Source organism: Athene cunicularia (assembly GCF_003259725.1).
Source record: "Athene cunicularia isolate RWA chromosome 1 unlocalized genomic scaffold, athCun1 chr1_part1, whole genome shotgun sequence".
Lineage (NCBI taxonomy): Eukaryota > Metazoa > Chordata > Aves > Strigiformes > Strigidae > Athene > Athene cunicularia.
Genome location: NW_020799091.1, coordinates 99660459 through 99674485, shown reverse-complemented (window position 1 = coordinate 99674485; position 14027 = coordinate 99660459). Strand labels below are relative to the sequence as shown.

Here is a 14027-nt window from a genome sequence, read left to right as displayed (position 1 = left end):
TAAAAAAGCCTTACCTGAGTAGTTTTTGCCCTTCTGCCTTGCATGCTGTTACTATGGCTAATTTGTGGGTTGGTGGCCCCTTCGGAAAGGCAGTGGGATTTCCTGCAGGGCAGAGTATTGTAATTACTGTAGGAAGGTGCATCCTCAGCAGTAACCGATGACATCTTATGGCTCCCAATATCCAGGATGTCGGACACTAAATTCCGGCAGTACCCTCCAAAGGCATTTCGTGGGCCTCCGTTGATGGTGGCGCTCGGGGTTTTGGGGGAATACAAGTCGCTCATGGAGTTAGCACGCTGGCAGGCAACCAGCGGCTGGGGGCTGCCACTGGCCTCTGTCCCCCGGGTAGCCTCAGCATCCTTCTCCTCAGCCAAGCCCAGGATTTCTTCATTGCTTGTTAAATGCTCCTGGCTGAGGTCAGAAAGCGAAAACTCCAGGCTGTCCTCACGCCAGATGTCGGCTGATTTGGAGCGCTTCTTCTTGAAGCTGGCCGTCTCCATGAAGTTTGTCCCGTTGGCCGAGTATCGATGTGACCTCCCGTTGCCCTCTGCCAGGAAAGGTGGCTCATCCCCATAGAGCCTGCTTTCCTCTGAGTCAGGCATGCTCTGGACAGAGGCAGCGGTGAGGACGGTGCTGCTGTCCACGCTGGGGGTGACAGAGGAGTCGGTGTGGTAGGACACGGGCCGCAGGCCCATGTCCACACGGTCCACCCAGATGGGGCTTCCGAAGTCCTCTAGGTTGGTCTCCTGGGCGAAGGGCTCCAGGCCGTTCTCTGCCAGGGACTGGGGGATGCTGGGGGTGCTGCTGGAGCGGGTGCTCACTTCTGAGTTACGGTGGATAATTTTTCCAGAAGAAGCATGGCGTGTCCGGCGAGAGGCTTTATTGGAGAGGCGAAGCGAGCGGGAAGTGTGCTTGCGGCCCAAGCTGGCATGCTTGTCTCCATAGAAGGCGTGCTCCACGCTCTGGCTCTCCGCGTTTCCCATGGCGTCACAGTCTGCAAGGGGAGAGCACCGGGACCGTTAAAGGTGGCAACCAAAAACACAGGCTAGAAGACACATGGACGCCCCAGTACACCCAAAAGAGCTTCTTTTTCTCAAAGAACCTGTCCTGAAACGTACACCACAGCTTTCACTGGGTGTCTCAGGACATGCTTTAACAGCAGCAACTAATCCCACAGAATTAATTACGGGAGCCAGCAACCATACCAGCAAACGTACAAATACAACTCAGTTAAATCAGTACATAGGAAAAAGCCAGATTGCTATGTTGGGATAAGTGAAGAATGTAGAAGAGGGAAGGACCGAACCTTGAAACTTGGTGTGAACTGGAGCTAGTTTACCACCAAAGCGCATTGGCAAGCTCAGCTCTACACAGATTTACTTGACTCTTAGCATTAACTTCACAATTCCAGCCAACACTACAAAAAATCAACAGCTATTGTTTGTCTGCATGTAACAAGATGCCAAAAAGTGGACAGATGCTTTTATCTGAGATTTCACTTTTTTTTTTTTTTTTTTTTTGGCTAGGAACTGCGAATTGAAGCACCAAATAGCAAAGTACAAATTCAACTGTTTGGCAGCAAGCTAATTGTAGGTTTGTTTTCTGGAACAAAAAAACCAGTGCAACATTAAGCAGGTACAGAGAGCCCCACAGAAGAAAGCCGTATTATGAAAAATAAATTAGCACGAGTGACTCAGACTATACAAAAATAACCTTTCCTTCCTACTCACTCCGAAGCAGATAGCTAGATCTAAGCACTTTGATCTAGCAAAGGGAAAACTGAGCTGGGACACAGGGACTGGGTTTCTGTCCTCATCTCTGCACCTAACCTTCTGCATTATTCAGTCGTGCACAGCCCACCGTGAAACAGGTTTCCCATGCAGAAGATGGGAGTGACAATCTGGACTCAGGCTTGGAAAAGACTGTGAGGTCTGGGACCTCACTCAACAAATGTCAGAAATATCTTATCAGTAGTATTTGCTCCTGCTGGCCAGAGAGCAAGAAGAAGAACAAGAAAAGTAAATGTTAAAGTATATAGCCATTCAAAATTAAATAGAAGATCCTGAATTACACACCAGACAATTATATCTAGATAAATAGTCCGTAAATCTTGAACACAAATTCAAAGACAAAACTTCATCATTTTGAGATATTTCTATTAGTCTTGGATGAAAAAAAAAAAAAAAAAGCTGACCTGACAGTAAAATAATCTGGAGTTTTTAATTTCTTGGGGCAGTTTCCTTTAACGGGATGCACCAATGGGTATTGAGGCAGATGCTGGCAGAATAAATGTGATCATTTATTTTCCCTCGCTGTCTAAATACACACTATCACTGCTGCACAGAACTGAACTAGCCCTACATAAATTACATAGAAAGCGAGGAATCGTTTGTGCTAAACACAGGCACACCACTTCTGCTGTAGGCTGCCCTGGGCACATACGTTAGAAATTAACTTCTGCAGTGATACTTCTGACCACAGAGAGAGGACTGCTTTTCTCTGCCCTTCTACCCAGCTAAGGGGGTCGTGTCTGAGGCTAAAAATCTGTTCAGTGCTGGAGCAGCAGGCACCTTCATAAATATCTGAACGTTCCTGTATCTAAAATAAATATAATTGCATGTGAAGCAACCTATACCAGGAAATACCCTGCGTCTACTGAAATTAATGGCTGTATTCCCATTGACTGTCATGAGACTTGGTTATCATGCATCGTTTAGAAAAATAAATGCGCTGAAGAAAGAGCAGGTTTTAATCTAAATAAATGACAGCATTCTAAATCCCTAGACAGAGTTTATTATTCCTTAAAAGCTACAGTCCTTTGATATGGACCAGACTGAAAAACAAATGTCAGCTAGATTTTGCTTCTAAAACATTTTAAAGCATAAAAACCGTATTTTGTCTTCCACACTGATGTCTAAAACCAGACCTCAACACTCCCCATCTTGCAAAAGAAACCCTCTCAGGGTAATGCTTTTAGCTGCTTTGATTCTGAGATTCTGGCTAACTACACTTTCATTTGACAGGATTTCCACTGGCTGCAAAGCCCATCAGAGCATGCAGCCATTTATCCTCAGTCTCCAGCCATGCAGCCATTGCTTCAGTACCTATCTAAGGAGAAAGAGCAGTTTTAAAAGTCCTCTTGAAACTCTGAGTGATTAAAGAGTGGCTCTTTACCTTCAGAAACAGAGCTGCCGAAGGGCAGGAGCATCCCCTGCACACCACACGGCGAGGCACTCTTGCTGATGAAAACGTCGAGCAGCACAGCTACGGAGAGCAGCCCTGTGCCACCACTTCGATGTTGTCTCCACGCACATCGGGCAAAATTTCACCCAGCCAAAAGTAAGAGAACCACAAATAACTTGGCGAGGAAAGGAGCAGCAGCTCACGCTGCATCCTGTAAGGAAGTAACGCCGCTAGAAATGCTCTCATGGAAGGAGGAAAGTCTTTTCTCCGCAGACAGCAGGAATGTTTACCGAGTAATTTCACACAATGAGAAGTATCTGCTAGATACTGGCAGTAAGTGTCAGACTTCAAAGAACTGTCCCTTTCTAATTCTGTGGACTGGCACTTCAGGTAAGGAGGCATTTGCAAATCCCGCAGATGGCTACCCATCCCATGATTAGCCCACTCCTGAACCCAGGAAGAGTCCTTACCCTAATCCCACTGATCTCTCCGGTGTTACGTTGTTGGTTTTCACAAGTGCTGCGCAGTAGGTGCATGGGCTGCAGGCAGACATGGTGCAGCTGATCCAGCTGCAGCAATACAAGACAGTGCCATCCCTGTGGTTTGTCACCATCCTCTGCCAAAGGGCATCTCCCCTGGGAGACGCAGGACACAATGGGCTTGAGGCCCCCTCAGGTGAGGACAGTCAACCGCACTGGGTCAAGCTGAGGGTAACGGTTTGTGGGGTGTCTGAAACCAATGGCTCCCCTTGGAAGGGACCCCCATCCTACCTTCTCGCCCCCATTTTTGCCTCCCCTCTGCATTCCTGGCTGAGCACTTCCAGCAGTTACCCTGAACGAATTCAGGTGCTCATGCAGCCAAGGCCACTAAAGCAGCAGAAAATAAAACCAGAAAAAAAACAAAGAAGACTTTATTAGTTTATTTTTGCTGAGATAGTGAGTTGAACTGGCACATGCCAGAGACAGTGCAAGGGTGCCTGTCTGGGGACACAGCAGGGCAAGGACAGGGCAGCACGGCTGGAAGGAAATGCGGGAGCCAGGGAAGAGGGGACCTCTCACACACCTCACACAGAAGAGTGAGTGGCACCTCTCCTATTTTTTGCCAACAGTGAGCTGTTAGGTCAGCTCAGGCAGATGTGGAAAGGCAGCCCTGAAACACTTGAATTCACACTGAAACAGATGCCGGCATCCTCAGCTAGCAAGAGTGGGTGCTGGGCAGGGGAGGGGAGCCCCAACCTCCCCCTCCCAGGGGCACTGGCAGACACCCTGGGGCAGAAATGTCTTAAACTGCTCCAGCTACAACTGCCAGATGCTGCCTGTCTACGGCTTAACTGAATTTAGCACACTTGTTGAAAAAAATCTGTATCAAATTAAGAAAATGAGTAATGTTAATGGGAGTTGCACGCAAATGCTGGTAGGACAAAGGCTCCCCTTGTTAGTTCACCCACCAAATCCAAAGGTGACCATTAAAGACCTATCAAGGTACCACCAGGATACAACATAAATCAAGTGTGACACATCTTGATGCTTTAAACAGGTCTGTCGCTCTCAACCAAGGATTGCGACGTGTCAGAAATCTGTTCTGAATTACTCTCCGAAGGTAGCAGAGATTAGCGCACACAGACCGTGCACTGCAAGCAGAATTAGTTGGAAATTTTTCAGCAGAAAATGTTGATTCATCAAAACCCAAACTTTTCGTGGGAATAGACTGCTTTTGATGAAAGGCTCCTCCACTCCAAGAGGGAGAGATTTGAAAACTGAAGCAGGGAGGCAGGCACGTCTCCTGGAAGAGGCACCAGCTCAGTGACTCAGTTACTTGCCGAAGACATAGAAGATTGAGATTTGTATCTGCAGCCCAAGTCAGGCAAACGAGGGTTAGCAACTTGTTCCTCCACATCCTCAAGAGCTGGCCTGACCAGCAGGCTACCCACTGCTCTGGGAAAAGGCTCTCTCTCCCAGAAGATCTGCTCCTTTCTGGTTTTAAACAGGGAAAAATGTCAGAATTGTAGAAGTCTTCAAGGGGCCAGGAAAGTCACCTTTGAGATAGCTTGCACATCAAGAGACAGTAGAGGGGTGTGAGCTGTTTGGGTTTTTTTTTTTAACCCAAAATTTAAGACTGATATCAACATTACGATACCAGCAGGGAGAACACAAATTCTGCAGGAAAACTTTGGAAAAAAAAGTATTCCCCACATCAGCCATCCTAGACAAGCAGACTGACCTCCAGCTGAACTGCTAAGTTCTTGCTCGATGAGTCTTACATTAAATGGTTACATACATATAAGGATGATCATATTCTAGATGACCACGGATGCTGGTCCCTCCCCCTCAAAGAATAAAATTTTCTTTGAGAACAGTAGTTTTCCTTTCTCTTCCCTTAACCCTGACATTAAATATTTCCTAAAATAATTACAAAACCAAAACACTCATTTCAATTAAACCTAAACTAATAACTCTCAAACTTGCAAAGATTTGGGCTGTTAGATTCCAGAAGAAAATCTGAAATATATTAACTTTCCAACCAAATTTGAAGCACCTCGCAAGACAACAGATTGCAAATTTAAAATTAGATTCTAGTGGGAGGCCCTGATGACAAATCTGTATTTTTCTCCTGGAGCAGAGCTTGAAGGCTGTGAGAACCAGAACAATGATTAAATCCACAGCGAGCAATGAGTCTACAGAAATAAACTTTTGCTAAAATCTGCCAGCCAACAACAAAGATTTCTACTGAACTTACAAGAACCACATAGAAAAATGTACAAGACTAATAACCAAGTGTGAACATACACATTTTATTGTAATTAAAATGTGCTTTTTCAAAAGGGCAAAAGAGAGGCTGAAATTCCATAGTAAGCCTTTGAGTTTCTCGGTAATTCCAGCAGCATATTTAATTGTTTTCAAATCAGAACCTTTTAACCAGCCATTTCTTTTCTTGTAAGCTGCTCTCGAATATGCTAAAGCATGGGATGGACTCCAAAAAGGCCCTGCAGGCAATTCAAATAAGAGGAGAGGGAGGAAGGGAAGTCATCAGTAGCTGCTTGATAGCCATTCAAATGCCTTTGTATTGCTAAATGGGTGTAACCATAAGCCACATGCAGTTTACCCAGTTTTTCCCCTCCCGCAAACCATTATGCAGCACAGAAAACTCCTAAAGAAAAATATATGGACACACATGTACCTTCTGAGGCAGTACTGGTATCCAGCGCAACCTTCCCCAAGAAAGCTGTGGCATTTAGAGGTATAGAATTGCAAATGATACCAAAATGAACAGTTACTGGGACTGCAGAAGCTGTCAGCACCTGCCACTCAGCGACTCCATTACTCTCACGTCAGAGTCTATGACTATATGCCAAAAACCTGGGGAGAAAGAGGGAAGAAAAAAAAAAATCAGACAAAGGGTTAGTAGGAACGGCTATACAGGAGGATGTCTTCTGCCAGGTCCTGTTATCATCAGTTATGTAAGAAACACTGTGCAATACAGCATGTGAATGCTGTGCTGAAATTCAAATGATGAAATCTGATGATGGCAGAATAAATGAAAAACCCAGTCAAGCACCATCAGCCCAAACTACAGAATGTGGAGACTTCCTCTTGCTACCACTCTGTACAGTAAAAATCCCCATAGACATGCCTCTGCTGAGGACTGTTTGTCTCAGGCAGGACTAGAAAACTTCAGGTCCAAAAACACACCTGCATCCGAAGACAACCATCAAGAAAGGCACCTTCCAACAACCCAGGGTTTAACTTCTGGCAGCAAGCGGGGACTGAACTGGACAGAGAACAGGCCCGAAACTGGAAGGCCTCAGAGGAGATCTCTCTGCACAGACTGTCTAATTTACAAAAAGGGCAGTTATCCAAGCAGGGATTTCATTAACATTTTTCAAGGGCGAATCAGATATGTAGGGCAGAGCATTTACATGCATTTTTGTGCGCTGTGAAAGGATCGTCGGGTTAATTGCATTCACTAAGGCACAAATACAAGAGATCAGTCTGCACTTATTTAGACCCAAGACAAGTCATAAGAATAGTCCTCAAGTTACATACATGCGTGCAATTGTGTGGGTACCAAATCTCAGACGTTTCTTGGCCTGATACCACTGGCAAGCTCCCTTGCAAGTACACCAGCTCAAACTCCAGCCCTGTGAGATACCAAGAATCACAAACTCACCAGAGGGCTGGGTGTGCTGCCCAAGCTAGCTCTCAAGTCATCCAACTCCCCTTCTCCTAACCAAACACCAGCAGTTAAACATCAGTTCAACACTGCACACAGACTTTTGAGAGCTATAATCTTTTCCAAAAGTCTCAAGGAACAAAATCCTTGGAAGAGATTACTGATGCCCTTCATGTTATTAGAGCTGCTTGGTGGGGAAATTGTGATCCTTACTCTTGGCTGGATTCTCAAAAGAGATGAGAGTCACCGGCTCCTTTCTAAATTAAAACCATTCTCATTTTCTTTCTCCTCCTTCATGTTCCCCTCTCTGCTCCCCACCTCCCCCTCTTCCCCCAAGCTGTTGGTTGAGATCTGAAAAGCAGTTCATGAATTGTTCAGGAGCTGGCAGAAATTAATAAAATGAAGCTCATTTATATTGAAATGGACTCATTACCATGCCAGCTGCCAATAATTTGCAAGACGGGAATCTTGCTGAACAAACAAGGTCCTACAGGCAAGAGGCTTCCCACTTGCATCCACCGCACGATGAGCAACCCTGCGATGTGCATTCCTCACCTCCAAAGAAAAAGGAATTGCAACCATCTTTTTTCATATCTGCCTGCTGCTGCCCCAGGAAACTTGTCCAAAAGAACTAAAAAATAGATGCAGCCAAGCATTTTACCAAATTTTCCATCCTGAGGAGGCTTTTGAGGAGCTTGTAACTTGTTAAAATCTGCTCTGGGCTGAAGCAAATTCTGGTCACTTCTGTGAGAAACCAACTACAATGCCACCCACTCTACACACTGCCTGTGCTCCTCCAACAAAGATCATTCTCTCTTGCACTCATTTGCTCAAAAGGTGGGAAGATACAAATTGGATGTTTACAACCAGATACTACATTATCCCAATCCTCACTATACTCCAGTACATTTAAGGGCTCACAACATCCTTTGCCATGAACATATGAGTACCATGCATGCACAGCTCCTCTGACAGAGAAAGATTTATCATTACCCATGGATTCTTTCCTGAAAAGCTTTGTTCCTATTCCTATTTCACAACTTGGAGGGTCTTTCCCAAATGAAACCAAGTCATACTTTTCAAAAAGAACATCAGTTTTTCATACTCCTCTTTGTCTGCAATTAATATACACTGGGACGGTCCTCATCCCCATGCTTTCCGGTTGACCCCGACAGTCCAGGCTCTGCTGCAGCAGAAATTCTGGAGGTCTGCAGTGCTGAAGCAGTCTCAGACAAAGACTTCCCTCCAACAAGATCTTGGCAAAAGGGGATGCCCATGCTCCTCCATCAGGAGGAAAGACAGAAGCAAACACAAGCACCACCCTGTTGCTTGCTTCCCAGCACAGAGTCCTTCCCTGCACTGGGTGCACTTGCTCCTGTGGACGCACTTGCTCTGTCCTTGCAGCCTGACCACGGGGGAAGCTGACTGTGCATTCAGACCACCAGTAACTCAGCAATAACTGTTCTCACAGTAGACAGAGAGTTGTAAACATTCACACATGGAACAGTTCATCTCATTAAAAAAGAAACATTAAATAAAGAATTTCAAACTCCTATGCTCAAGACAAAATACTCAGCCTTAGAGCTGACTCCTGCAAACATGCAGGCACACACACACATACACACGTACATCTATGATGCACGTATGCATGCATGTATGCCAATGTCTACATACGTCAATGCAACTCCTCTTGTTCTTTGAAGGTCTGGAAGTAGCACAGCTGTATTTATGTCACAGCCACAAAACAGCGCCTTGAAAAATCAGGCCAAGGAATTCCCACAGGGCTCATCACACAGCAACTTCAGTCAATCCAAACTGAGGAAGCTTGCAGCAAACTACCATGAATGGATTAAATGAATGCATAGTAGGGAAGAAGAATATATTAAAGGAGCACCTTGTTATTCATCGCATCTGCTACCTGTGATTCTAGGTACAGCAAAGGGAGGTTTGACATTCACATGCTGGGAGCAGTTTGCAATGCCAAGAGATCAGGAAAAAAAACAGCACACCTGTTTTCTTTTTGCTTGCGGACACTTGACATTAACATTAATGCATGAAAAATATGGAAGCTGTAGCTTTCTAGAAGCCTCCTTTTCCAAGCAGAACCCTTCCTTTCCATCAAGGAAAAAATAGTGTGCATGTATTGTCCAGTGAACATAAAAAGTTGGCTAGAAGGACAACAGCTCTCCTGCAATTCTATTTTTACTTTTTGATTTTATGATGCATCATTTTTGTCAGCTTTCCAATGTAACTGCAGATGTGAGATCGGTTGGTCATTAATCAAATCTTCATCCCACTTTGAGAAGCCCTCAGTAATGCTACCAGAAACCATCAGGATGTATATACATGGACAGAAATTAGTAGTCATTTCATACAAAAACTATTTAATATTTATCAGTGGCTCTGGGCTGTATTCCCCACCCACGATTCTAGTTCCACGCCATTGTACCTCCAGTGTTCGATCCTGTCTCCTGAAATGGAGAATCAGGCCCTTTATTTGTAACTGGAGGCAACATTTTGTTAGCCTTTATTACCTCTACTTAATATGAACTGCTGTCAAAATCAATCTGCCAAATCACCTACCCTGACAAGGAGGCAACCACTCTGGTATGCTCCAGGGTCCTGGTGCCCTGACAACTCTGGCTCTCCCTATCCCATAGCCCTGGGCTGCCCTCCACAAAATGAAACACTGCAGCCCAGAGGAGGTGGGTAGGTGGGTGGGTGGGTGGATGGATGGATGGATGGATGGATGGATGGATGGATGGAAAGAGGCTACTCTATGCCAGAGCTTTGTCAGAGAGGACTTTTCATGACAGGGCTGGGTGCACCTGTGGGTTCAGACATATAATCTGGAAATGCTCCAAGCTTCCCTGTTCTCAATGTGGTCCTAAAACTACATACAACACTGAGCTCTGAGACCGATTGCAGAAGCTGGCTGACTTTTAAACCAGTGAAAATAAATGACAACCATACTCCTTTTTGTGTTTTCTTTCTATGACATACAAAATGTCATAGAAACCTCTTGTTTGTGTGAAAAACTAATTTTAAACCAACCACAGCTTATACTACCTGTCAAAGAGAACAGCAGCTCCTGAAACTGGAGTCTGATGATGATGACCATCCAGATAAGGTTGGGGATACCACCCACTCATCTGCAAGAATTGGCCAGTAGGGCCAGAAGTGCAAAACCTCTTTGCAACTGTTTCACTAACATTCAACCTTCATGTCTGTCATGGTTAGGAGAACAATGCTGGGTGATTGCTCCAGATGAAAAGGAAGGGAAAGAAAAATAAATCCACGTTCTCTTTGTGGTGTACTCATAAAGCAAAGATGTGGGAAGCCTTGGTCCTCCAGCTGTAGCACCACACATACGAGAATTTCTAAGGGGCAGAAGAAAAGGCAAAAAGGGAGGGAGGGAGGGAGGTCCATTAGGAGACTTACAACCTCCGTATAGCTGACAGTCAACCACTCCCAAACCAGAGCTAAAGAAAACAAAACCAGAAGCATGGCACTAACAAAGCCCATGGGGCCTTGGTAGTAAGTTAATGGAAGAGAAGAGCAGGTAGCCCAAGGGAAAGCCCCCTCTTCAGGGTTTCTATATTTATACAGGGATGTGAATAATTGACACGGTTGCAGGTTGGTTTAGTTTTTAATCATTTTTACAAGTATCTGAACATGTTTTAAGTCTTTCTCTTTCCCTTTCCTTTTATTTTTAATGGTGGGAAAATCCCCCTTTCTTCCCTAGGGGAAATCTGCAAGGTTTTACACGTTTACAGAAAAGGGCAAAGCAGGGGAAGGATTCTAATTTCAGATCATCAGACATAAGCAAATCTATGGGAAGCCACAAGGGCAACTCCCTGGAGCCTGTGGGGCAGACAAACAGCAGCTTGTGCGCTGCATCCTGGGAAGCGGAGGGGTTTTATAACCCACTCCAGGGAGCTGCAGCCCCAGCTAAATCACGAGGGAGCTGCAGGGAAGAAGCAGCCCACTTGGCCTCCATGGAGGACAAGAATCAGAAAGGTAGCTACAAGAACTGCGTGTGCATTTATATCTTAAAAAAATAAAAATAATGCCCAAAATGCAGCTGAAATAAAAATAAGGTGCAGTTTGTTTATTTACCTTTAGGTTATACATTATTGTTATTACATTTTACTTGAAAAGGACTTTCTGCTCGTGCCAAATGAGCAGAGAGCTGCTGATACACAATAAGGACAGGACGTGCCAAATGCATTAAAACCAAACTTTATTTAGAAATAACAAGGAAATGTTCAGATCAGGAGACAGAACCCCAAATGGATCCATCAGAGCACTCACTGCGCAGCCCGGGATGGGCAGCTGGAGGAGGGAGAAGCGGTATGGAACACAGCGGACCATGCACACACAGAAGAACCACCCAGTGCCACAGTCTTTGGCAATGAAAATTGAAACCCTTGACTTGAGTGACTGGGGACCCACTGAGTCAGGATGTGAAGGATTAAAATGTTGTGGAAAAACATTAAGGCCGATAATTAGGGGAGGGGGAATTGGAGAGGAAGCATTTAGTGTATATCCTCATTTAAACATAGAGGTAAGTAATCTGATTTTCAAGCAATGCCAAAGACCTCACACAGATCATTAAGACAGTGCCTGAGATATGCAGACAAGTATCTAATTTTAGATACCCAGACTTAAGTAACAAGGACGGATTCCAGAGGTCTACAGAAAAACAGGCAACAAATTAAACTCAGGCGCACATACTATCAGAGTAGCTTTCGCATTTTGGTCACACTTTCTCTGACAATGAGGTACCTCACTGAGGTACAAAAGCATTATAAGGCATGCTATATAATTAGTAGAAAGGACATAAAAGTAACAACTTCCGTGAGGAGGCCACAAGGGAAGCATAATAAGGAAAAGTATTGAAGCAGAGGATATCCTTTCAAGTTTATAGCATGCCTTGCAGAAGTTTTGATATCAGTATCTCTGTGAGCTCCTACTTTTAACTCGGTACCTCACAAGATTCAGCCTTCACTGAGATTGTTTGCCAGGGCTGGTGTACCGAGCCAGGCTGGAGAGGTCAGCAGCTGCAGCACTGCAGAGCAGGGCTCGATTCCTGCCTGGCAGCCTGCCTCCTGTGCATCCTGGGCAAGCCAGGGAGATTCCTCACACTAGTTTTCCTCTCTGCAAAGCCTGAATATAGTGCTCTCATCCCCTGCAGAAAGACCTGAGATGGCCATATCCCCAATTAAGAAAGGCATTGGCTGACTCCAAGGAGGAAAGCCATGTTTAACCAGCAGAAAGCACATATTAAATATCCCATGCTTCCTGAAAATAAGAAATCTTATTATCTGATGTGTTAGCGACACCATGGGTTGCTCTGGCAGGACAGGGCCACGTGGAGATGTCCGTGGAACAGGGCAAGGTGGAGATGCTTGAGACAGCAGTTCACCAGGCCAAGAAACAGGACTTACTAACAGGACTACCAGCTGCAGCCTGCACTGAGCGCTCCCACCGGGGCTGCCAGAGAAGATGGGAGAAACAAGAAGGAGCCCCAGGTGAAGAGGCAGCCCTGCTTCACAAAACCCAATGCTGGGAATTATAACTACTGTTTATTCAGAGCCTGGGAGGAGAGGCAAGTGAGCATATGACCAAATGGCTGCTGTTTTCACCTAGTGTGCTGATATCAACTGCAACAGAGCAGGTTTCTCAGCCTGGCATTACCATAGTATAAGCCCTCGCCACTTCTCCAGCACACAGAAAGAAAACATTCATGCAAAACTCGGCTGGTCTGTACCAGCTTGGCACTGTCAAAGTTAAATTAAGGATTCAGATTTTATCTTGCACGTCCTGACAGAACCTGATCACTCAAATGCCGTCGCAGAGATCTATCAGCACCACAGTTAAGTTTATCTGGGTTTACCGGTTTTAGTCACAACTCGTACATCACATCTCCTGACACAGCTCCTGCTGATAGCTCTTCCCCGCAGGAGGAACACACTACACCAAAGGCCACACACTGGGTGTTGCCTCTTTAATTAAGAGGGGGAAAACCCCATGAGGGGTGGTAATCCCAGGGGATGACACCCTCGGGGCTCAGGGGTGAGCCCCCACCCCCAGGAAGAGGAAAGCAGGGAGCACAAAGCCCTGCCACAGAGCTGGGAAAAGGACTGATCAGTACATGTGTTTGAGAGGAAAAGCCAAAGCTACCAGAAGTTGGGCTAAGGTACCTTTCGGGTGGAAAGCTGAAACCTGTCAACTCTAAGCATGGCCTCAAAGTAAAATGAATGCTTTGCCTTCTTTTTCAGTCAGAGGTATCGGAAGAGCAAAATTCAAAGAGTTTAAAATGTGCCAGTCAGCAGGAGGTTTGAATCTGCATCCCAAAACTATGAGAGAAGTGCTGCATGCAACCACATGGATACAAAAAAAAATTTTTACGTTAAAAGCTGCGGATCAGGATCCTGCCTGGGACTGGAGAACAAGTGATCCCAGCAATGACATACCCATCTGTATATATACCCATTCTCAATGGCATACAAGGCTGGAAAGCACATCTGAGAGACAGAACAAGGAATGACACAAGAAGAAACGAGAAATTTAATAAAATGTAATATGGATTGTGGCACGCTAGTCTGATTGCTTTCTCCATCCAGATAACCCATTTTCCAGGAGAGGAAAGGGCATGATACCTTTCCAGG

General features: G+C 45.3%; 1 protein-coding gene across 10 annotated transcripts in view; it reads right to left on the bottom strand.

The window, feature by feature from the left end:
• Nucleotides 1-14027, bottom strand: part of TIAM1 (T cell lymphoma invasion and metastasis 1) — a 179429-nt gene that overhangs the window by 82648 nt on the left and 82754 nt on the right. For 5 of the 10 annotated variants that reach the window (XM_026844392.1, XM_026844384.1, XM_026844452.1 and 2 more), the window contains one exon: nt 15-994. In XM_026844392.1, the coding sequence (XP_026700193.1) occupies nt 15-994 (980 nt within the window). Of the gene's footprint in view, nt 1-14; nt 995-6360; nt 6540-6872; nt 6897-14027 lie in introns of those variants that run through there. The other 5 variants (XM_026844411.1, XM_026844419.1, XM_026844428.1 and 2 more) reach the window with 2 other exon arrangements.